General features: G+C 39.6%; 1 protein-coding gene across 1 annotated transcript in view; it reads right to left on the bottom strand.

The window, feature by feature from the left end:
• The window catches only part of LOC150109733 (fasciclin-1-like), a 100,345-nt gene that overhangs the window by 38,555 nt on the left and 36,565 nt on the right, over positions 1–25,225 (bottom strand). The window contains exons 3-6 of the mRNA XM_090403135.1: positions 18,784–18,971; positions 10,717–10,840; positions 10,488–10,632; positions 1,179–1,362 (exon numbers count right to left, since the gene is read on the bottom strand). Of these exons, the coding sequence (XP_090259261.1) occupies positions 1,179–1,362; positions 10,488–10,632; positions 10,717–10,840; positions 18,784–18,971 (641 nt within the window). The remainder of the gene's footprint in view (positions 1–1,178; positions 1,363–10,487; positions 10,633–10,716; positions 10,841–18,783; positions 18,972–25,225) is intronic.

Here is a 25,225-nt window from a genome sequence, read left to right as displayed (position 1 = left end):
TACTTTTTCAAGCGATCTCTTCATACGGTTAATACTCGTGAATGATTCGGACGAAAGGCTCTGTTGTTATGGCAACACAGCTTTGTTAGTTCCTTCTTTCAAGCGTGTATCCGAGTTGGAGGAGCAGACGGAGTTTGCTTCTTCTCTCTCTCTCTCTCTCTCTGTATGGAACTGTTTTTTTGCAGCAGTGGTGATATAGGTTTACGATTAGATGCTCAAAGTTACATCGCAACGAAGCTTCGTTAGGGAATTAAATCCGCAGCAGCAGCAGAACTCTTTGCTTGGCTTGAAATTAAACGCAGAAGTTTGCTGAGAACAGGAAATACGAGGTGCTTCATATTTGATAACATTCATCACCGTCGAACTTGAGAATTATACAGATTAATTTATTCGATATTAATTTTCAACCACCCTGTCTTTCTGGCCTGTTTAAGCCAGGGGGAATGCCTTGATGTCCTCTGATTTGCGGCTCTCCGGGCAGGACATCCATCATTCTATTTTAACGAACTGCTGCAATTCTCGACCTGCTCATTCAGACATCGTACGTAAGAGTGAGTGAGACAGGGTTGCTATGGGAACCGATAATACCTTTCAAGCGTTGCAACCGGAACGAGGGGTTATGTTCGCAGAGGTAACATTTAAATCGGATCCACCTTAAACGGGTGCACCGTACAAAGGTTCTACAGCATAAGGCCGAAAAGAATGACCTCGCTGTACAGAACACAAGCATTTCTCTGTTTGTGGCTGAAGGCCTTTTGTGACAAATCTGCTCACTGACGGAGGAGCGCTCAATAGAAGCTGACATCCTTCACAATCGCCAGGTGGAAAATAGAAGCGAATCAGACAGGAGATTGGATGTCATCGTGATAAATGGAGAGCGTGGCTTATCTGCGGGCTGCCGACTTCGGAGTGGATGCGACATCCTGTGGAAGGCGCGACAACCTTTGTAACAAGTGTCGGATGGATGGATGGTGACTACTGCGAATACTTGTTAGTATCACACGGGTAGCAGAGCCTTTCATTCGTTTACTACGGAGATGTTAAGGAAATAAACCTTGCCGTGCCAGAAAATCATAGGGGGGAGTGAGGGGGTGGGAAGAAATGCGAAGGTCCCCCTTAAATGAACTACTATTATAATGCTAATTGATTCGGAATGCATAAATGGAGTTTGTACTCACGACAGTCGACCTGCCTTCTCCTGATCCAGGAAGCCGCGGATGGTCCTGTCAATCACCATCAGGGGAGATTTGATGAGGTGCACCACTCCATTGCTGACGGGGATGTTGGGTATGATGATCTCCGATCTTATCACTCCCTTGCGGTGGCGATGATCACTTTTGATGGTGTTACTCTGAGCATACACTACGCGAAAAATAAAAGCAAAACAAAACTCACTTAATTCCAAGATTACTTCGCCAAAAAAAGAGCCTATGAATAGTAAAAAAAAAAAAAAACATAGATAACTTAATATTCAATTAATTTAATAAAAAAAAAAAGGAAATTATTATAAGAAATATAAAAAGCATCTCAGAAATGTAGAGATTGAAAGCGAATATAGATCATAGGCATATTTGGATTAATTTTTCTGCAGCAGCGTAAACAGAAAACATTCCCTAGTCACTAATCTGAAAACTACAGTAAACGAAATGAACACATTCTGCAGTGCAGACGTGGCAGAACACTATCAAATGGATCGCTTTCAGACTTTAACAGCCAGCTGTAGAATAGGTGTACTCTCCTTCTTCCTGTTATAAATCTCTAAAAAAAAACTACAAGTAATCGTAAGCAGACCAAACACCAACAAAGCTGTAGAATATGACGAAGAAACTGTAAAAATGATACAAACCAGGGGCGAATTCTCCATGCTTGCTGCGCAAGCTCATTAATTGAGAAAGAAGTAATATTTATTTGTTAATAAATGCATGCATTTATAAGCATTCCATTTAGGCTTTTGGTTTTGTAGAGAGAAGACGTCTTAAGCTTGCGCTGCTATAATTGAGCTTTGGGTTGTTTATCGAAGGCAGATGCGTGCTCGTCTAGTCAAAGCTACCTTGGCTTGCTCGGCTGAGGAGCTTCCAGGTCTTCGCTGCAGCATTGTGATCTCATGAGCGCGCGTAGCCATTTCCGCTCTCTTCACGTCACTTTAAACACAGGCCATACGCAGTCAAAGTAGCTCTAGCCAGTGAACTTCAGTCGGCCTTTACAAGTGTGCGTGTTGCTTGGGGAAATTAAGTGACAACCAACTTTTTATGACGATGTTATTGACCAGTTCATAAAGAAGAACCGGAGGGTAGAATTTATATTCAAGTAGCTAAATTGAAAAAGATAAAATATCATTTGTAAAATAAATGTTGTATTTGTATGATTAAATGGACATAAATTGCTAAATATATAGTTTTAAATGGTCAGTAATTCATCATTCCGCTAATCAGACTTCAATCACACCTCTCACTCCCTGAATGATAACAAGAGCAAGCGTGAATTTCAAGACCAGCATTCGCCCCTGATACAAACGTTTACTAAATACGAAAAAAGATATCTCTTTCATATCGTAAATAAGGTTAGGTAACTGTGCTAATGATGGGAATGATTATGAAGAGAGAACGATTATGTGTTCGTCCAGTACGGACTCAACCATGGGTATTAATGTCTGAGTAAGTAAGGAACTGGATAAGAACAGGGATCTGCAAGCTGTCGAACAGTGTCATGCAGACCACAGACAAGTGTATGCAAAGAGCATGCAGTTAAAGTATTATGTCTATGCACGAATGCTAAGATTATTAGACACAAAGGAGTAGATTTCGTTGCCTTGGTTAATATATTGGGACCGCCTATTGTAGACATTAGTGAGAGCTGGCTATCCTTAGAGTTTGAAAAATAAATAGAGTAAGAGAGAAAGGGATATGTAATCTAATTAAGCTAGAGATTCCTAAGAAAAATATAATGCGGATGGAATGTCATGTGCATAAGGATGATGTCAGTTATGAAAACTATAAGCAGCAGGCCAGAAGAGTCACAACTAGTGGACGAAAAGCTAAGTCACTGGCTCTGCACGTTAAAGAAAACCCAAAAGAATTCTATCGTTATGCAGCAAGTAAAAGAAAGAATGAATTTGAAAGAATAACTCTGCTGAATGCAGGTGGTATGCGGGTAAATGATGCAGAAGTGACCGTTCAACTAATGAGAAGCCATTTTGCTAAAAGCTATGAACCTGGTATATGCAACAGTGAACTCACCGCTACCTCTTCACCGTATGAGAAAACTCATGTGGATGAGGAGGAAGTAGTAGAGCTGTTGCAGAAATTGAATAAGAATTCTGCAATAGGAATTGATGGGATATCAGCACGGATGCTAAAAGAGTGTTCAGCTGAACTGAGTATTCTCTTCACCAGACTGTACAATTTAAGCCTCAGAACAGGGAAGATTCTGCAGGAGTGGAAGGAATACATTGTAATTACATTGAACAAGAATGGTGCAACGACCGATGTTTCTCCAACTATCGACCAATCTGAATCTCAGGAAAGGTGGTGAAAATTTTGGAAAAGTTGGTTCGGGCTCGCATTCAGAAATGGGTTGACAGAGAATCTCTACTTTGCAATGAACAGAGTGGGTTTACTAAGGGAAGGTCATGTTTTAGCAACTTACGTTCTATAATAATGTTGCCACTGAGTTAGACAAGGGGAATGAATGACACCTTTGGATTTTGCTAAGGGCTTTTGGCAAAATACAGCATGGAATACCGTTGCATGGATTGTAGAATATGGGTTTGAGTTATACAATATTAGCATGGATAAGAGAATGGCTGACTGACAGATACCATATAGTGGTATATGGGGGAAGTGGGTGTGCAAGATTTAAGGTAACGATTGGTGTACCATAAGGTTCAGTCCTTAATCCATTGATATTCATTTTGCACATTAATGATATTGGGAAGGATTTGACAAACAATTTGCTGATGATGCAAAGAGTGGTAGGGTAATCAGGAGTGCTGCTTATATGCAGTACTTGCAGAATGATGTGAATACACTGGAATTGTGGTATGTGAAAATGGCTGTCATTTCGATGTTAACAAAAAATGCTTTGGTGTGATTAGATATCTAATGTCGTATTATATTGGTGGGAGTTATGCTATAAGAAGCTGATCAGGCTAGGGATTTGGAGTTTTAATAGACAGGAAGTTCAAGGGCCATATAGGAAACATTGAAATACAACTCAGAGAATAATACGAAGGTATGCTGAAAAGTTGTGATAGTCATCATGAAGGAATGCAGGCAGAACCATGAAACTTACACATTATTTTACATATTCCACATGACGTGCTATACACTTGTTGCAACGCTGCGTCATCATTTGCAATCCTCCGGGAAAAGTCTTTCCCTTGTTGCACAAATCAGTCCTCAGCTGCAGATATGACCTCATCATCTGTGGTAAAGTGTGTTCCTTTCAAGTGTTGCTCTAAATTTTGGAACAGGAAATAATCAGATGGGGACCAAGTCTGGCGAACAGGGTGGGTGAGGCATACACTCAGAGCCTAAGTTGTGTATTGACTGTTGAGTTTCATCAGGTGGATTGTCCTGCAAAAACAACACGCCTCTGCTCAGTTCCCCACGGTGTTTTACCTTCAGTATCTCCATCATTTCCTTCAGAGCTGTTGAATAAACTGCTGCTGTAACACTTTCACCTTTTTAAGGTACTTAGATACTTCATATCCCAAAAGACGATGGCGGGGACCTTCCCTGCTGACTTTTGGGTTCGGAACCTCTGTGACCGTAGAGACCCTTTATATCTCCACTCTATTGATCAGGCTAGGGATTTGGTCTTTGGGTCATAGCGATGAAGCCAAATTTCATCAGCAGTCACAATACGATCCAATATTTGCACCTGATTTCTCAAAATCCCTTGAGATGACAGCACACCTTCTCTCTTTTGGTTATCATTCAAACATTTGTGGAGCCACTTCATGAAACCTTCTTCATGTCCAGATGTTGGTAGATAATGACTATAATCCGTTCCCTGATATCCGCAGCGTCTTTGCAATGTTTTCGCTGGCATTCGTCTATCACCGAGGATCATGGCATGTATCGCATCGATGTTTTCAGAAGTGTGATCGCTGTGGAAAGTCTTAAACAGTTTTAAACCCAGTTTTAAACTTGCTCACTCATCTGGCAACTGTTGAGCATACTGGAGCACAGACCCTCAAGTCTCACACAAAGTTTGATGAATCTCGTCGCGCACTTTTCTTGCAGCACGAAAAACTTGATGGCGGCCCGCACCTCAGTGTCTTTCGAATTTCTTCACAACCTCTAACATGTCTTCTTATATATATCCTAAAAAAAAGAACAAATTATCACAAATTGATGAAACATTGGGGTTAAAGAGTTTTAAGATATGTTCTTTCTTGAGGTAATATTAGTTGTTTTAAAATCATTTTTGTTCTATCGTGTAATTACTCAGAACGGAATTTAAGAATTAAAAAAGTAAAATGTGATTGTGCTGTGCATATATAATGCAAAATGTAAATAGTAATAAGCAAATAAATAAATAAAAATGAACGAATTCAACAAAAAATGCGTTTTACGATTGGTCAAAAAGTTTCTGTACAAATCAGCAGATGGCGCTACTGCAGTAAGGACAAAGCTTCCCTGGTGAGAATAAGTAAGGGAGAATTTGCTCGGTAATTTCCTGTTTATTCCGAATATGTAGTTTATGCTATTAAGTAAAAACATGAATACTAAACGCGAAAAATGCAACTGTGTGTATGTGCGCGTGTGCGTGCTGTTTTTCCGATCTCAAAGAACAGATAAACTTGCTTTTTTGCTGGAAAGGATGAGCAAAAACTCACGATGATGACCTCATTCAACATTCGGGAACGCATCTAGAGAGGAGAAAAATGACTAAAAATGTGGTGAATGTTTTTTTCCTGCACGACATCAAACACATCGCAATCAGCGAGTTCTAATCTAGACACTCATTCGGGCCTGTCAAGGCAGATGAACACAATTGGAGTACATGACTGACTGAAAAAAAAAACCTCCATGTAGCATATGAAGACCAAGAAACTGTTCAATCTCCCTACCACCCTCCGCAGAAAAAAAATCTAGTATCGCAAGACAGAACTCAAGTTGTCACTTAAAAGAACGGGACTGATTAAATATCTTCACGGTTAACAAAAAAAAAAAAAAACGAGCTTTTAAACAGAACTTCTGCTGTAAATTTTTTCTCCCGGTAGCTGGCAATTCTTCGAGGAGAACCGCTAAATGCCGTGATCTTAGAGAAAAGAAAAGCAAAAAGGAAACTTTTTGGTTCCCTCTCACGCACATGGAATAAACAAAAACTTTTCAAGGCAGCAGTTTATCTTATATACTGCTGTACTTAATTATGCTACTCTCATATATTGTTATTACTACTATAACAAGCCCCTGGTGTTGTACTTCCCAAGTGATTACTTACACTTGGGCTCGCCGATAGTTTTTTCGGCATGGATTTCGATCCGAGTTTCGTACCCGGCTATACAATAATACGGGATGTACCATCTCCTTTAAACTTAACTTATGCATACTCTGTTTGAACTTCTAGTAAGCGGTGGCACACCGGGCGATGAAAATTATCTCTCGTCTCAACTATCAGTCCAGCCGAAATTGCATACTCATTTAGAGCTCTGATACCGAAGTGTTATGGAAGTCAAATGAGAAGCGAATTTCTAAGGATTTCTCATGCATCGGAAGTCAAATTAACTCCCCAATTTCACTAAATGGTGAGGCTTCGGAAAGTTCAGTAAACAGCAACTTTTCATTGGCGTCTTTCTGAACACTTTAATGGGAAAATATGAAATCACCACGCAAGCAGATGTTTTCTCACGAGTAATAATCGTATTTACGAATTCATGGTCAGTTTCCCAAGGAACGAGAAAATTCGCCCACCTGAAACATTGAAGAACTGAAAGTCCGTTGGAAGTCGTTCGCCAGTTGAACAGCAAGGGCATCTGCATATGAAACATCTCTGAAATGCTTCCTATGAATGTGTACCGTAAATGGGGAGAGTGATATTTGAAGAATTACGGGGCTTTCTTTTAATCCACAATGATCACTGGAGACTAGTATTTGAGGATTATGATCTACCGGTATTTCTGTTCAGCACGTATTCTCTCTACTGAGGAGGTACTGGATGGGTCATGGCGTAATAAGGCCCTGTCGGGAAAAATGTTTGGAGTTATGGCTGAAGTAACGAAGGTTACGAGTCCAATATGTTATGTCTGTTAATTGCGAGTGCTCTTCTGTCTTGTTTGCCTGTTTTGCGCGTCCTTGAGGGGGTTTCGAACTCAGCACTTTCCAGCGAAAGGGCATCATTCATACTACCCGAGCTATGGAGACTGTTGTTGGGAAAGATAATGTGACACGTGCTGACTGGTGACCTCGCAGAGGTCTGTCTAGCTACAACGGCAAGTTTCCTTCCACAAGTAATATCTTCAAGGAAATAAGAATGTCTGTATTCTTCTAACGGTAAAAACTGAGTCGGAGAGGTGAAGAAGAAATTCAAGCCCATATTCTGTTCAATACAAGTCGAAACCTCCCCCCCCCCTCTTTGAGAAGAAAATGAATCGTTGTGATACCCTAAAACCACAATATGGAGACAATAGCAGCAAATACTGCTTCAGCCTCTCTGTGTGCGTGTGTGGCCACTTCTTAAGATCCATCTTATTCTATCATTCTTCAGTTTTTGTTTTCACAGAACTGTTGGTGGTAAGTTAAAACTGCGTTTATTCCCATGGCAACCGCCATCTAATGAGTAGACCGGCTGTGCGAGCGAATTACATCATCTTCACACTTCTCCAACAGGCCGTGGATTAAGTAGATGAATTTCAACGCCTGGTTTGAATTCACCAGCCCCTGTTTATTGCAGATCCAATTGGCTTAAAAAATGTGTAGCTAGAACAGGGTGGGTTGCAAATTATGTAAACCTTTCCCACTCGTGCTAATTTATATAGGTTTACAGCCGTCCGTGGATAGAATTCCTAAGATTAGCTAAAAGAACTGCCTTCTGGGAAGATAAGATTGCCTGCTTTGGTGAATATTTGGCTAACACATTAACCGGCTGTTTGGGAGAAGTTAAAACTGTGAGTTGCAGATTACTTTTTTAACAAGTAAAACACTGCCGTTCAGAATGGCAGCGAAGAGTTTGCAAATGCGTAACAATCTTTTTAAAAAATAACGTTATTTGTGTGTGTTTTCTTAGCTTCTAAGTGATTTCCACTGGGAACACCGCTGAGTTCTCGCCTTCGGGAACTAATAGAAGGGAAACTCAACAACTTTGTGTTTAAATATTTTTCGTTCTCGCACGCGCTCCGAAGCGAATTAAAATTGCACGTGAATTTGAGAGAAGGGAGAAGAGAGCTCTTCGAGAGCGGGAATAGAAAGACTGACGTCGTGCACGTGACCTTGGTTTCTCATTTGAATTGTTGACTTTTTAGAATCTGAAAACGTCGGGAAAAAGAAAAAAACAAAAAGAAAGATGCCCGTGGATTCCCAGATGGATAATTAACAAAGTACAAAGAACAGACAGGTACTTCATTGTGACGTCATTAATAATTTCCTCTTCCTACAAGAAGGTGCTTTTAATTAGCGTGCCAAGAAAGAAGAAGGTCGAGTCGAAGGAAGCTCATTAGCAATTCTCTTTTTGGGACTCATCCGCAGAGAAAGAGAGAAGCAGGATGCCTGAATAGCGCGGGAGTGCGTAGGTGTCAGGAGAGATTAGGCTTACTTAAGTAGCCAACTAATTTGTTGCTTCTGTTGTCAGCTTTCCCGCAAATTGAATTTCAGATTAGACGGCGTTTCTTTGGGGCGCCACCAAATGAACTACGCGCTTACTCAAAGGAGGCTTCTTCGTCAGGGACTCAGAGCTGTCGCAATATTATCATTCGTTTCATTTTGGACGATGAGTAATTGTTGACGCATTTCATAAATACCGTCCCTTCTGCTTCCAGAAGGAAGTTGATGGGGAAATGCACAGCATTAGTTCTTTATTGTTAAGTTTCAGCTCAATACAAAAAGGCCTTTCTGGTTGGTCACAAATTTCAGTTCCTTTCCTCTTCAAAAAGGTTCCTCCGAATGTTTGGTGTTAAAATTTAAAGGCTTAGGAGAAAAGGAGTTCGCTTCTATCGCTAAATATCACTACTTGCAAAATTAGTAACACATTTTGGTTGGCACAAATGCGAACAAGAAGCGGCTGTTTCACAAATGTTCTCAGTCTCTTCCACTCATGGCTCCTCCTTCTCTTACCTGCACGCTCTTCTATTCCATCCCCAGTTTCTTATGGCAACTTTATATTTTATAACAATCATATATTGATTGTTATCGATGTTTTTATTTTTCATTTAGCGTTACTGGTTAATATTATTATCTATACATATTTTAATTATTATTTAATTATTTACATGGTGATTAATTTATATTTTAATTGCATATTCAGAGCTTTTATATTTTGGATTCCTTCTTTTAAAAATTTATATTTTGGGCAGTGGAATTTGTGAGGGAAGACTTCATATTTTCTTCGATTCGCGATGCGTGTTCGAAGAATGCGATTCTTCAAGAAATAACTCGAAGAGAACAACTCAGTCTCACCGCGTTTGATGATGCAAACTCAGTAATCTCTGTAGTAAGCCTTGAAGCCATGGCGGTTTCTTTGGTCAAATATTAACTGTTCCTTTAGAATGCGTGACGTATTCGCCGGTGAAGAACTCTTTCTCCTTGATACCTTAAGTGCTGCCACTAGAGGGCAGAAGCTCAAAGATAGAAAGTAGGATCCTCCAAGTAACGTACTCGCTGAGTTGCGGCTTCCAATGTGAGTTTCAGTTTCCGTCCGAGAACGCCCCTTTCCCTCATTGGTGCAGCGCTGTAGTAAGCCTTGTCATTTCTGCTGACAGAAGCGACAAGATGACTATCTTGTAACGCAAACGTAACATTCGTACATTTGCGTATGCGCAGGTATCGTCACTCAAAATGAAAATTAAACTGCTGATGCCACCAGAGGGAGTACTACTCACTTAATTTTAAGACTGGCAGCTCGGATGTTAACCTTACACAGTGTCACTCTCTCGTATGACATTTTTATTTTATTCATGTCATTATTAAAAAAATCAAAACTGAAACACTTATGAAAATATCCAACGTTTTATTTCCATTCTCGGAATTTCGGCAATTATAGACAATAATATCATATGATAAATCAGTCAGAGGGTGCTGTATTCTTATTTAGCAATTTTCGATATTTTAACGACCTTTTAGATTTATTTTTAAAACATGTTGAGGTGCTGCGGTTTTAATCAGAAAAAAGTCAAGAGTTTTCTAAGAAAACATTTCTTTGCGACGTGAGGTCGTTTTAAAGATATCCTGTCATAAAAAATCCCACTTCGACATTGTACTTCGAATATGTTAAGGAAGTGGAAAAGGCATTTCTTGCGATTGATTATCACGGAGAAGCGAAATACTCACGTGTGTAGGAAGTACCGTCAGGACTGGTTTCGTTGATCAGGGAGAGGTAAACTGTCACGTTCTTGTTATTCTCGGTCAGGTAGGGATATGGCTCCATCGTACGAGTAAAGAGCACACGGTACGGAATCACGTGACCACGAATGACCTGAAAGAAAACAAAGAAGGAGCGTGAATCTGTAGCAATGTCTTCAAAGTACTGATTTTAATTAAAAAGGGCAACTACACTCACCCACTTGTCGATGTACTGCAAGCGGTCGAAACTTTGACCCTCCACGGGGATGAAGAAGGTATGGTTCCCTGCCCGGCGGAAGAGGTCTTTGTCGTCTTCCGAAAGCACACGGGAACTAAAAGCCCTGAGGAAAAAATGAAGACAAAATTATGCAGAGCGATGAACGTCGAAGCAACACTAAAACAATAAAAAAGTTCTGGAGTGAATAAGGGGAAGACATTCTACAAAAGGGGGAGAAATGCAGAGCAGAGGGACGTTGTGATACGAACATGTATGCTTAGCTGCGAGCTCTCCTTTAACTGAACATGCATTTGGAGCTCTTGTTGCTCCGTAGTCTGCAGGAAGGAGGTGGGATGCAAAATGGCGTCTTGAATAGCATCTTAAATATGGATTTTTGCGTGGCTGAATGACTTGAACTGTCGTAACTGCTTCATCCATCACTGTCACGGGCTCCCATTACCCTATGTGACTGCGTTCTTTTTCACACTTGGATACGAAAGAAGAAAATTGCTTGCCTGAAAATTCTCAGTGCAATGTTCGCATTTTTCAAGAGAGAGAGAGAGAGAGAGAGAGAGAGAGAGAGAGAGAGCTAAGATTATTCCTTTCAGAAAGTACGCTTTAGCTCACCACCTACAGAATTAACAATGAAATTCGCCTTTGAAGTGCAGTACACATTACTAACTTTCTCCAAGTCCGTTAGTTCATTTTCAGCATCACTTGAAAATATAAACCAGCAAATGCGAGAACAAAACACCAAGTGAAAGAAAATTATCGCAATAATCAAAATGCCCGGCTGACCACATGCAACTTTAGCAAACAAGTATTGAAGGACTAAAAAGTCTGACATAAATAAACAGAAAATTAGAACAATAAACGAAACACAAAAACGGAATAAGGCTCAAAGTAACCGTGTATGGGATGGCAACACAGTAACACAATGAAACTCAACAAAAACCGATTTCCTGCGTAGCCAACCAAGGCACATCAGCTCCGTCACATCAATAGTAACAGTGCACGCATACCTTCTGTGGACTTTCTCCAGAAGACGAAGAATCTCGGATGAGCAGAATACCAAAACGCATAATGTTTCTGAAAGAATTTTTCTTCAGTTACTATTTAAAGTTGTGCTCTGGAACTGAGAACCCTACCTTAGTCGTCTTCACACTCTTTCCTATTCACATATTAAGTACGCGACAGGATAGAAGTGCATCAATATTCGCCCCATTTCGGAACAGGAAGGCAAATGTCGCTCATCAATCTATCGACCTGTTCTTCTCACTCACAGTGCTCTTTGTAAAATAATAAACAAGTCCATTAAAAGCAAGCGTTTTTCCTTCTGGATACTCATGAGCTCAAAAACAATTTCTCAACTGTTGCCAGCCCGGATGATAGCATTTTTTTGCTTTCCAGCGAACACACTGCGGGTTCGAATCCGATTATATGTAAGGATGTTTTGTGAATGGCTTTTTCTGGGAGATGAGTTTCACTGGCTGATGTGAGGTCGTTACCATACTGATTGGCGACTTGAAATATGTCCCGTTTTAGGCTAGTAGAGAGTGTTCCTCGATTACGTAATCAAGACCACCGACGGTGCTAACAGTAATGTATTGCAAGCCCCTGGCGAATGAGATTCATATAAAAATAAAGAGAGACCTCGTAACCTCCTATATCAACTCCCTCTAAGTATTTGCAAGGGGAAAGTTCAAAGAGAAACCAGTGCTATTGATGAAAATGCTGACGACACATCCGGGATGTTCGTTTGCTCTGGCACAGAGTTTTGTTAAGAAAATTTCTATCTTATGTCTGTCTTTCTTCTTCCATTCCTTTGTAATAAGGAAGTCAAATCTTACTCTTTTTGTGTGTGTTCATCGCGCTTCGTGGTGGACGATTTCCCCATCGTTTACAAAGCAACCTAGAGTTTTGTAGTTTCGCCGAGAGTTTTTTCTTGTACCTTCAAGAGCTTCTTTCGGTTCTCTCAATTCCTCTTCAGTTTCGCTGATGAGTTTTCATTTGAGAAATTTTGTAGTGCACTAGCACTTGAAGCTTCAAGATCTTCCATAACTTCCTCTTGCCATTCGCAAGGGAACATTGACCTTCAAGTCATTGTGTAAGTCAGTACTATCAAAACGAAGGCCTGTGTTATTTCTCCGAAGCAAGATCTTTATTCCTTTCCCCTTCTCTTTGATAAGATTGCTATTACTCAATAAGATGATATTTTTCTTCTTGACTGGGACTTCTGGAACCTTTGCTGGCACAACCACATCCCATGCTCCTCAACATGCCAAAAACACGGTACCCTTTCTGCAAAAATCACAGCTTTTTAATTGTGGTTTTACTAATTTTGTCATTTTTAAAATTTTAAATCTGCCATACTTATCATTTCCTCGGTGGCTCACTTTGGTGAGTAGGGGAGTGGCAAACCCGACGTACCTGATGCTCTGGACGATGCCTTACTTCATGTAATATACATCTGTTATACTCGTATTATCTGTAGACTGCTCCCTACCTTTCTCTCTTTCCTTCTTGCTTTGCCTCACTTAGTAGGCTGGTTTCAAACCACTTGGCCAGCGTGATATGAATTGGACCGAAACCCTCCAGATATTTGGAAAGGAAATCTGCAACCTATCACTTTTTTATTCTTGAACTGATATCACAAAAAATGCAAACACGGTTATAATGAATCTCATGCTGTATCAGCTTTCGCGCAGAATAATCAGATTCGCGTTCAGGGTTAGGTTGTTCATGTTCGAGAAGTATAGTGCAGTCTCCACACAGGTCAGCGTTACTGTGAACAAGGAATACAGTAGGTGAAGAACTTTACGTGTTCACACCGAATGTACAGAGTGCACAGATGGGTACTCTGGATATTCTCTGTAAAGAGATGGAGAGATATAAACTTCACATCCTTGGAATTACAGGCACCAGGCATCGATTATATGATTTCCTCAGTCACTAATTCTTGTGGAATTTTATTTGTGGAAGCATTTGAGATCATTTGTGTGCTTTACTGTGCTGCAGAATTGCAGGAACGTGCTGAACTTGCAAAAATTACCATCATACACTAACCAGGAACTTTCGAGTAACTAAACCTGTCGATGGTGAGGCGACTCATCAGCCGTGTTCTTTGGCTGCTAACGGAGGTCATTTTGAAACACAACTCACTGTAAGGTATACGTTCATCCTGAACTTCTTCTTTTGGCAGTTACTAAAGAATTTATAGGGAGCATTTTGTCTTTGTCTTGCATTGCTTGTTGTCGTCGTTGCTACTTCAATTGAGTACAAAGGACTGTATTTCGGAAATGTGAAATTTGGGGATGCCTGCTTAGTGGGGCGTTTTCGTTAGTTTTGAAGTGCAGAATACTCCTTAATCTTTTGTGATAGGAGTGTGAAGATCGCCCTGTAGTTGTATATAAGTGATAATATAAAGCGTACTGTAATTTTATCGTATTGTGTAACCAGAATGCGTTCTTAGGCCACATGTCATAATTCATACACTTGGAGCTGCTAATTCCGAATACATTAAGCGACTCATTTTAAGAAAATAAAGAGAACAATAACCAAGCTCGGAATTAGCAATGCCAATATCACATTTCGGAACAACAGGAAAATGCGATGTAATAATAAACAAACCAAGCAGCAGAACATTCAAGGTGTGAGATAATAAGCTATTAATGAAATATTAAAATAAATAATTTTTTTAACTCTTCTCCTGCTTCATAAAGTTTATCAAAGCTTTCCAATACGAGTGTCTTTCTTTAATAAATTTTTCCTCTTTTATCGATCCACTGCTGGATGAAGGCCTTTCCAATTTGAATCGAAGACCTGTCTATCAATGGCTTTTCTTCTTCATCTCACTTTGCAAATGTGATGATTTCATCAGCTCCATCGTTAATCCAATCCAGCACTTCCTTTGTCCATAATTGGTCATGTCATCCAGAAAACCCACTACTCCTTCGGATGTTTCCCGTTATCTATAATGTTAGGGACTTTGGTTTTATTTCTTATCATAGTATTTCTTTTGTAATAAACATCTTTCCAATACTAAGTTGTGTTGTTCTTAGTTTTTTTTTCTGAGTTTCTTTTGCATTTAATGTCCATGGTTCGCATCCCTATGTCAATATAAGGAGAATGCACTGTACAAAAACTTAACATTCTGGCGAAATACTGAAAGTTGAAATATCCAGTTGATATTCAAAGGCCAGTTACCACTGGCCTTTGAATGCAATATCCAGTTACCACTGGATATATTCAATTGCTTTCCAGTCAATCTTGTTCTTCTTTTGATTTCTTCCACACCACTTTGATTCATTTCATTGATTTCTGTCGCCCTGAGTGTATGTAGTGATCCACTTGTTCTATTTCGCCATCACTGATTTTTATTATTTCTGGTGGAACATAACTTGGGTTTTCTTTAGGTTTTAAGGCATCTGTTCTGTTAGTAATCTGCAGTTCACAGGCAGAAGTCTGTACTTTATCTGTACTTGAAGTCAAGATAAGTAAGTCATTTATGAAATGACTTCAATATCTCCTGTTTTTCTTACGACCTTTTTATTCACGATGAAGAGGTTTGAATATTTCTTCTAAACATTTGTGAACCGTTCTTTGGAGATACTATGTCACATCATCTGGTGCCTTTCTCTCTATTTCGACGTTGGAGATATTTCCATTAAAATGAATGGTTACTGTTCCATTGGTATATGCCTTGATTCCGCAAGTTTTTGCGGAATCGAGGGTTTCTCATAATCAATAAAGCCAAGACAAAATGGGAGATAATATGCGTTACACTGTTCAATAATCTTCGTTCAGCTTGAATATGGTCTGTTGTATTGAAAGTAATTCTAATTCCTTCCTGTTCTTTTTGACGTACAAGGTCCAAAGTTGTACAAAACCCATGAGTTCTGCAAACGCTTTATAAATCATGGATAGTAGAAGTTTGGGTCAGAAATTCTTCGTCTTCTGATTTTTCTATGCTCTTCATACATTTGTCTTCAGACATGGGTAAAAAGTTTCGCCAAGATACCGCATATCACTGCCCACTGCAATTGGAAGTACAGCTAGGACTTTCAATTGAAGATGTGGGTGAGGATGCTCACCCACATCTTTTCGAATTGAAGCTGTCGATGCTCTGTGTAACTTTTACTAACAAAAATTGTGGATCTTCAGCTTTTCTTTTTTCCACAGTTTTCTTTTTAAAATACTGAGTAAAGTTTGTCAGTTCCTTTCTATATGCCAGTATCTGTTTATTTTCTCATCCCATCAATCTATGAATATTATCCTTATAAAATCACGGAGATAATTTATGGAGACATAAGGAGATAAAATATCTATCTGTCTTTTACGACTTATCCATGTTTAAAATCACAAGTCACTTTAACTGGACATAGATGTACCTTATTGTACACTCCACAATAACGTTTAGCTGGTGATAGGAAGTCCACTAACGAAGCCCCTCGCTTGGCATCATAATAGTCATGAAGAACGACTATCCAAACGAGACCGACGGAGCTGAAATTTTTAAATGGGAATGAAAAATGATTGGATCAATCTCTGTGTTAATCCAGCGCTCGTATATACTAAACCCTTCAAGGCTGATCTCAAACATTTCTTTTCAAAGACTTAGTACGAGAATGATCAGTAATTAAACCCACTCGCTCATAAAGGGAGCTCCGTTTACTTCGTTGCTGCGCTGTCTTTCGTGCTACACGTGAATGACCCATAAATTCATAGACGTCGAATACGTTAGCTCCTGTTACCCTCGGTAGCAGTGAAGCTGCTGTCACGTTATCTGTTCCACATTTAGCTAAATGACATTTGCAGCCCCCCCCCCCCCCCCGGCGGGATGAGAGGTGAGAAGCGTATTGACTGTCCTCGCGTAATATTGCGGATGGTCGCCGTTTAATTGCAGCCCGATGAACCCCTCAGAGAAATGGTGGAAATGCAATCAGATAGTCAGATAGTCTCAGAGGCCCACAGCGTTTTAGCGAGCTGAATTTTCTTGAATTGAACCGCATGAGAACTGCGCATGTCTGATTGATTCATCTCAAATAATCTCTGATTGCAGTTCAGGCTTTGACCTCTCAACACATCACATCGATGGGAAGAAAACAAAGCGAATTCGGAAAGTGCACATTACAGCCTGTAATGTGGCTATTTGACAGCGAGCCAAGAAAGAAGAACAAACTTTAAGACGGTGAAAATTTCTTTTAATGGCAATTGGCGCCATAAATTTCTCTAATGATGGAACGAAGAAGAAAAAAGTTCGCGTCGGATGTTCTTATTAGAGAATTTCGCACATCGAATTTCTGGAGGATGCTGACAATCCCGTAACCGTTGCCAAGATCGTTAAGATCCGCACATCACTTACCGATGCTAACTGCAGGCGGAAATTCATTTTCAAAGAGGAGTGGAAGCAGAACCCCGTGGCTAATTCTGGTCTTTCTCGATGCGCCAAAGTCAATCTTCCCGTTCGATAGAGGAGCTGCCTCCTCCTCCTCTTCTTCTTTTGATCCCTCTCATCAGCCGATCCAATACGATGGATGAGGCGACTCCACGCAAAGGTGCTCTTCTCATTCCAGATGTTTTGCGCTTTGTGGGGAGTAAAAATATTCGATGACCTCAAAATCACCGCCATCAATGAATATTTGAAACTTTTAAATTCCAGCTTCACTCGAAACTTCCAGGGATTCGCCTGGACCATTCCATGACAAAAAGAAGGGGTGGGGGTGGAAAAGATGAATAATTGCACTTTTAAGCAACGATACTATGGACGACTAAATTAAAACACTTTCTGGTGTTCTTGCTTATGTGTCAGGTCAACGCTGATTTTGCTACCTCTCTCTCTCTCTCTCTCTCTCTCTCTCTCTCTCTCTCTCGCTCTTGAGTTAGTTGTCTCGTAAAACCACCCGCAGCTGCTTCCACTCGCCTTTCTTCGTTTTCTGCGCCCATCTGATGCACTAATAAAGCCGCATTTAGCTTCGGCTTTTGCTGTTTTAATTTGATTACCAGTCACGTGGCTGTTTAATTAATAAAGCAGTCAAGCGCCTCATTTAGCACTCTCAGAAGTCTCGATGAAAGAATCGCCGAGATGGAGAGCGTAATGAATAAATTAACGGCCGCATCTTTATTAGGATCACGCGCTGCTTATTAACCCCCCCCATGCACGAGAGACAGACGTGGATGAGGAACTACCACGTAAGTTGGCCACACATCGTAGAAGGATTTGTGCATTTAAACTTTCTAACATCAGACCTTCACTAGAAGGGCCTTTTTCTTAATCGGGCCGACGCTAAGATGAAATTGTGTTCTGCTACTCAATTTCATCTTAGCTAATTAAACGAAGGAGCTAAATCACGTGACGTACTTGCTAGGAAGAAGCGGCTCTATTCGGAGTGGAGAGCGGAAGTCGGTAAACCTATTCCAGATCCTCGATTCATTGAAACTTGTGATCCTCTGAGGAATCCATTAAGCTGAAGGAGTTTCCTTGGTTGGGAAGCGACAACGTCTGTCTCTGAATGTGCCATTAAGCTGTGTGATGTCACTGCCGGTATGTTCTCATGCAGGTCCGATTTCGGTGCCATTCTCCTCCCGATGCACCAACAGCTTCTCTTCGGGTCGCTGGAAATGGGAGGATGGCTCACAGGTATTAAACTGCTCAGAGTTGGGAAATTCTCATTAATCTGCGTTATGCCAGGAAAGCCTACAGAGGGGTTGAGGAAATCATCTGAAACTTATCAGAGGAGTTTCGGAGAGTGTTCGTAGACTAATGAAATCTCCTAGCAAAAGACCGTTCTAAAAAGCGTAGAAGTGTTATCACATTGGGTGAAAAAATCGAGCAAAAACGTATATTAATTATTAACTCTGCGGACTTGGTAAGAAGCAGAAGCTAAAAGGAAAAGTGCAACTTCATCTAGTGTCACTTTTTCTTAAAAATGTGTCTTATCTCACACACATGAGAGAGAGAGGATTAGATTTCATTTTATGAATTGTGTGTGTGTGTGTGTGATCGCTTCCAACTTAAGTGCACAACTCATGAAAAAAGTGATGTAACATTTGAAATTCGCCACTTACGCTAAAGATTCAGAAATGCTGCTGTAAATCGAAGGTTGGGTCAAGAAGTCCAGAGCTGATGGAGCAAAGTTAGTAACGGACGTGTAAGGCAGAAGGAGCTCGTCAATTACACAAAGCAACTGTCCCCCACCTTCTGTGCCCCGATATTCCGTTTCTCGAATGATTTTGGCGTCGTTCACAAAGTACTCCTGCAAAGAGAAAATGCGCACATATCAGTTATTGCCAGTCAATAAGGAACAGTTTTTTAAAAAATATACATCCAGAGAATTTGCTACTACTATGATTCTACTAAATCTAACGGTAGTAAGCACAACTTAGCACACCTGAACGCTACCAACGATTGTGGAAAGAATGAAAAACTAAACTGAATAGCAGGAAAAAGTCGTGAAAGATACCTAACAAGTAGTCGCATACAATATTTGATAACAAATATCCAGACTTTTGATACTCACAAATCCCACTAGAATATGAAAGGCATTTATATGAAACTGGTATGACGTTTATTTCTATAAAAACCTTCAATCCTCTGGGAACACTTTCCACTAGATTTTGGTGCGTTGATGCGATGATTCCCTTTCATTCTTCCAGGAGAACAATAGTGAAGTCGGTCACTAGTGACGGGTGATTTGGCCTAGGTTGCAATCGGAATTCCCACTCATCCCGCAGCTGATCGATGGGGCTCACGTTAGGGCTCTGTGCAAGCTTTCTTCAACACTCATCTCATCAAACCATTACTATACAGACTTCGCTTTGTCGAGGGCTCTGTTTTGTTGATAGAGGGGACAGAGCTTCACCAACTGTTGCATAAGTTGGAAGCACAGAATTGTCTAGAATGTCGTTATTGACCATTGAGTTGATTCCCGGTCACTGGAAGTAGGGAATCATGAAAAACAGCCTTAAACCACACGATGCCTCTTCCACTAAACATCACACCAGAGTGTGGTGTTCGCCAAACTCACACTCATCTATTGGACTGCAGATGGTGGAGTATGATTGATTACTACAGAGAATTCGTTTCCACTGTAGTACAATGGCGGTGAACTTTACACCACTCCATCCGACGGTTGGCAATTCCTTTGTTGATGTTAGGATTGTGTGCGGCCACAGAACCCACTGTTCTTCAGTTCCTGACAAACAATTTTGGTGCTGGCGTTACTTGCAGAGGCATTTGGAACTGGATAGTTAATGAGTGCTTCAACGGAGGGCAGGTGATTTTTTTAAGCCACGCACTTCATCAACAGGCCGTCACGCTCTTTGATTTTATGTGGCTTACAAGGTCGCGATGGTGCTGTTGTTGCTCCTAGGCGCAACATCATTTATGATTGATCAGGGAAGTTGCAGTAGGGCAGAATTTCCAGAATTGAGTTGTTACAAAGGGGAAAACCTACGATAGTACCAAGTCGAAAGTCACGAAGTTCTTCAATACGACCTATTTACATGTTAATGTTTGTCTATGAAAATTGCAAGATTGTGTGCCTCCTCTTATATCTGGATGAGCCATTATTGCGATGCATATAGCAATGTCCACTACTACGAAGGCGTCTCAGGATATTTTTGATCAGACGGTGCATTTCAAATGCTGAGTGAATACAGAGCAAGGATGACTACATTAATTTTATTAAACCCTTCCACAGTTGTTTTAAAAATATAGGCAACGTTGTCATTGGTGTTAATTTGAAGTTGTGGCAAACGCAACTACGACAATGAGACGAGCGTATTCTGTCTGATATTTGCGTGAATTCTTCTGGCTAGCGCGCCTGTTTTGAGAGATGAATTATCCGAATTTCTGAGAGACAGGAAACTTTGCCACTCCCGTATAGGAGATTAGTAATGTTGTGGACCGAGAGTGGGGGAATTTGTATTGCTTATCAGTAATTAATTGCTGGAATTCCCAGTATTGAAGAAATTGGGTGTCGATGTCCCTCTATCTATATCATTTCCAGAGAAACGAAATGAGGGTTATTGTACCATCCTTTGATTGCTGAATGTTATCTCGTTTTGTGAGCGGTAATAAATTCAAACTTTTTTTTGTGCTGTAGGATAGATAGATGTCAGATGAGAATGAAAGATTACAAATAAAACAGAGGATGGGTGTTAATTCATGAGGCACAGTTGAGGATAACCACAATTCTGCCTCAGAAATACGTGTGAATTGTTATAATCACTTGAACGAATGAAAATGCACGACAGTAAATTATCAAAAACAAAAAATAGCAAAGAATTTACAAAAGATTATATAAAAATCAAAAGAAACAACAAAAGATCTTCGAAATCAACCACAATTCTATTCTAAACATACGCACATATACACAAGAAAAAAAAAAAAACACCCGTTTCACTATCATACCTCAATGAAATGTAAAGACGTCCTCATCCGCTTCCATTTCTCACAGAACCTAAACTGCCAGCAGTCTCAATATCCTGCACATTTCATCTGTCAAAAGTAGATATTCTGCACGATTCTTTCTGTAAAACAGCGACACATATGCATTTGCCAGTTCTCATAACACTTGTCAAAGGTTATTAAATCTCAAGTCGCCTCTATTTGAACGGTCCTGACTGAAAAGTTTCTTTGAAATTTTAATGTTCATAATTCAAGTGAATTTCCATTTTCCACCTTCACTGCTGAAGCTTGAAGAGATGTAAATCATTTGCTCTCATATCAACCAATACAGCTTATTCTGAGATTTCAGATCTCTTGATGGCTTCGATCGTAACCTTTTCCACGTTCCCGTTTCCACAAATCGATCTCCTCCATGCCAATCTCACTCTCCTGGATTATGGCATTACAAGAATGCCAACTGGGACGAACTCCGTAATTTCTACGCATCACTTTTCCATGGTCTGATTACTGTTCCCTCGTTCTCCTGATTTAAACACCTTTGATGGACCAGAGCTGAAATCATGAGCTTTATCCTCCCTCCACTTCACACAAAACTCTCAAGCTTTATCCAAACTTTGTTTCCCGCAGTATCAAAGCAGTCCATAATAAAAAAAAATGAAGCATTTCTTAAATTGCTCGAGTGAAATAAATCCGTTACATCCGCTTTCAGTCTCCATAACAACCAGCAAAAAGATTGCGTTAAAATTTCAGTGGTGCGTTTTGGTTAGTCGGAGAAAATTTCGAAGAAACACGGTTGCACTCGACATTTCTGAGACAGTTACATGAAAATGGTCTATAGGCTTCTTTTACAAGCTACCCACTTATGGTGTCTGCTTTATATTCTTTGCAACCGGATCGCGAGTGCTTCATGATAGAGAATTTCTCTGTTTCTTCTCTTTAAGTTTCTCTATCAATGTTAAGGGTATGCCGGGGGGTACTGTGCTTTCGTCCACTCTTCCTGTTGTACATTAACAATCTAGCTCCGCTGGCAACAAACAAGGGGAATGGATTGTGCTGATGATGGCATCTCATCATCATCATCATGCGTATCAAGGATTTAGGCCTAGCATGGCGTGTTCCGGCCTTAGAAGTCATCGTTGAATCGTTTAAGAGGACGTCCTGGTTTTCTTTTTCCTAATGACTTGTACTTTAAGGCTTGTTTGGGTAATCTTTCTGTTTTCATTCTTTGAACGGGTTCCATCCATTTATGTTTATAATTTTTATTTTTTTCTGTTATTTTTCTTGGTTTAATTCTTTCATAATTTCTTTATTTCTTTTGTGATCAAATAGGGTATACTTTGCAGTTTTTCTCATAAACTTCATTTCTGCTGTTGTTAATCTTTGTTTGTCTTTTTGTTTTATTGTCCAGATTTCACTTCCTTGCAATAAAACTGGTAGGGCTAATGTATTGTGTACTTTTAGTCTGGTTTGTTTTTGAACTGGTTTGGTTTAAATATAGAGTTAAATACACCTGTTATTTTTAAATATTTTGCAATTTTTACGTTTATATCTTTTTCATTTTCATATGTGATCATACATCCTAGGTAGTTAAATGAATTCACCTGTTCTACGTTCTTATTATCTGTTGCTATCTTAGTTCTTGCTGGATCTTGTCCTTTAAAGGCCATAGTTTTTGATTTTTCCGTTGATATTATCATACCATAATCTTTGGATATCTCATTTAGATTTAAAATAGCTTTCTGTAAGTTATCTTCAGAATTTGTAATTATTATTTGGTCGTTGGCAAAGAGGAGAGTGTTTAAGGTAACTGTAGGAGAAAGCTTAATTCCTTGATGTAAATTTTTATCCATTATTATTTCATTTAAGTAGATATTAAAAAGAGTTGCTGAGAGGGGTCATCCCTGTCGGATCCCTTGGTTTATCTCTCTCGTATATGATAGCTCGTGATTTAATCTTATTTGTATTTGATTATTTTCATATATACTTGTGACAGCTTTTAGGATATTATTTGGTATTTGCCTTTCTTTTAATATGTTAAATAATATGTTTCTTTTAACTTTGTCAAATGCTTTTTCAAAGTCAGTAAATGCAATATGTGTTTCTAAATTGTATTCTCTTCTTTTCTCTATTATTAATTTTCGGCAAAAGGCCCGGTCTATACATGATCGTCCTTTTCTAAATCCATTTTGTACCTCTAGAATAAAGTTTTCGAATTCATTAGTTTGTTATTTAAGATTCTGCTATATAGTTTGTAACAGGAATTTAGTATACTGATACCTCTATAGTTTTCAGGGTAATCTCTATTACCTTTTTTTAAAGATAGGAATCACAATTGCTTTTTTCCATTCTATTGGGGGGGATACCAGTTGAATGAATTTTATTTAAAAATAATAAGAGTCTTTATTTGAATCTTGTTAATTCGTATTTATATAGTTCTGAACCTAGCTTATCTTCTCAGGTGATTTTCCGTTTCTTGTTTCTTTCAGACATGATAGCATCTCGATTCCTCTTATTCATTCAATAGATCATGCATTACTCAAATAATTCAAGCTTGAAAATATTCCTCATTGCTATTTCTCTTTATTTTACTTTTGATGACGTTCGGCAGTCAGGATAAGATTTGTCTTATTCTGGTGACGTACTCCGCCATCCTTTTTTGGTATTAACAGTAACTTCTACAGCTTTCATGGCTTGCCGAAAAAAAAACCTTTGGGTTCTCTTCCATCAGGAAGATGGCATAACACCTTATATTACATAAATTCCAAATCTGCATATCCTTCGAATATTGTTTTCGCATTTGAGTAGCTGGAACAAAAGTCACCCTCCCTCAGAATTCTTATTGCAATCCTGAAAATAGTTGACCATTTCTTACAAATTCTCTCCAGTCAATTTCTCACAGAGACTCAGTGTCGATCCACCAAAGGGACGATCTCCATTCTTCCACTTCTGCATAGAATTCCACTTTCGACTTATTGGACCAATCTCTCATTCTCCAGGTTGTATTCTGTTCAAAACAACAGAGGTAGCTGAATTGAAGCGATATGAGCCAAACGGCATAAGGAAGGAAGGAAGGCCTGCTGTTTAGAATAGGGTAAACATTGATTTTTTACCTAACACCAGCTACGGAGGAGTCTCCATAGCTCAGCTAATGACTCCGATGCCTTTGCACCTCCATGCCAGAACACACCTGATTGAAAAGCTCTTATAAATATTCTTCTTATCTTCGATAAATTCCAACTCGAGTCTTTTCACTCCAAGGCAAGTGCCATTCAAACTGCGTTACACAATCGCAGTAAAAGGAAGCCTCTCCTGTTGATTAACGAAACGACGTAATTCGGAGTGTTCCTGACTTCATTTCGCTGAAGTTAGTTCATTCCGTAGTCCCTGATCTAAAACAAACTCTAAATTCCTCTTTGATAGCCCTCGCTGTTTCCTCCATTCTCCGTTGATCTCAGCAAGGAAATTCATGATAGCTTAAACCAATTCAGTTCTTACTGTCAGGTTTTTGGCGATTTTTCTTTATTTCATAATGTCGTTCTTTCATTACTGTAATTCAAGTTTAACAAAATATTGTTTCAATATAATTTCCAGTCATAAACCCTCTTTAAGGGATTTAGAAACATTTTTATGCGTTCTCCCTTCTTGATTAAGTCTCCAACCTTCCCATGTGAAAACTGTGCCTACGTCTATCCTAACTGCAATTTTTAAAGACAATTTCAGCGTAATTAATTAATGGGAATAAAACGAACTAAATTATTTTCCTCTCCACAGTGTGAAGACGATGCCAATGAAAGCCTAAATGGATAATTCCAAAGGCGTACCTCAGGGAAATCTATATAAACGTCAAGAAATAGTTTTATGAAGGTAAGAAAAGGTGGGGATAGGACACCCTATTTAAATCACAAGTAAAAAAGAAGAGCTGGACCCGCGATGAGTGGGTTGTGACATCCGATGACAGTCCGACTGAGGTAGTCACGCAAGAAACACAATTAGTTAGTTATGCACGAAGAAAAGTTTCGAAGTCGGGGTGATACGTTCACCCCATCCGCCCACTCTTCATTCTCTCTGTATCTAGAGCGATTTCCATAAAAGTTCTTG

Source organism: Typopeltis vanoorti, chromosome 2 (genome assembly GCF_054136105.1).
Source record: "Typopeltis vanoorti isolate ZY-2024b chromosome 2, IOZ_Tvanoo_1.0, whole genome shotgun sequence".
Classification (NCBI taxonomy): Eukaryota; Metazoa; Arthropoda; class Arachnida; order Uropygi; family Thelyphonidae; genus Typopeltis; species Typopeltis vanoorti.
This window is presented reverse-complemented; position numbering and strand designations above follow the sequence as displayed.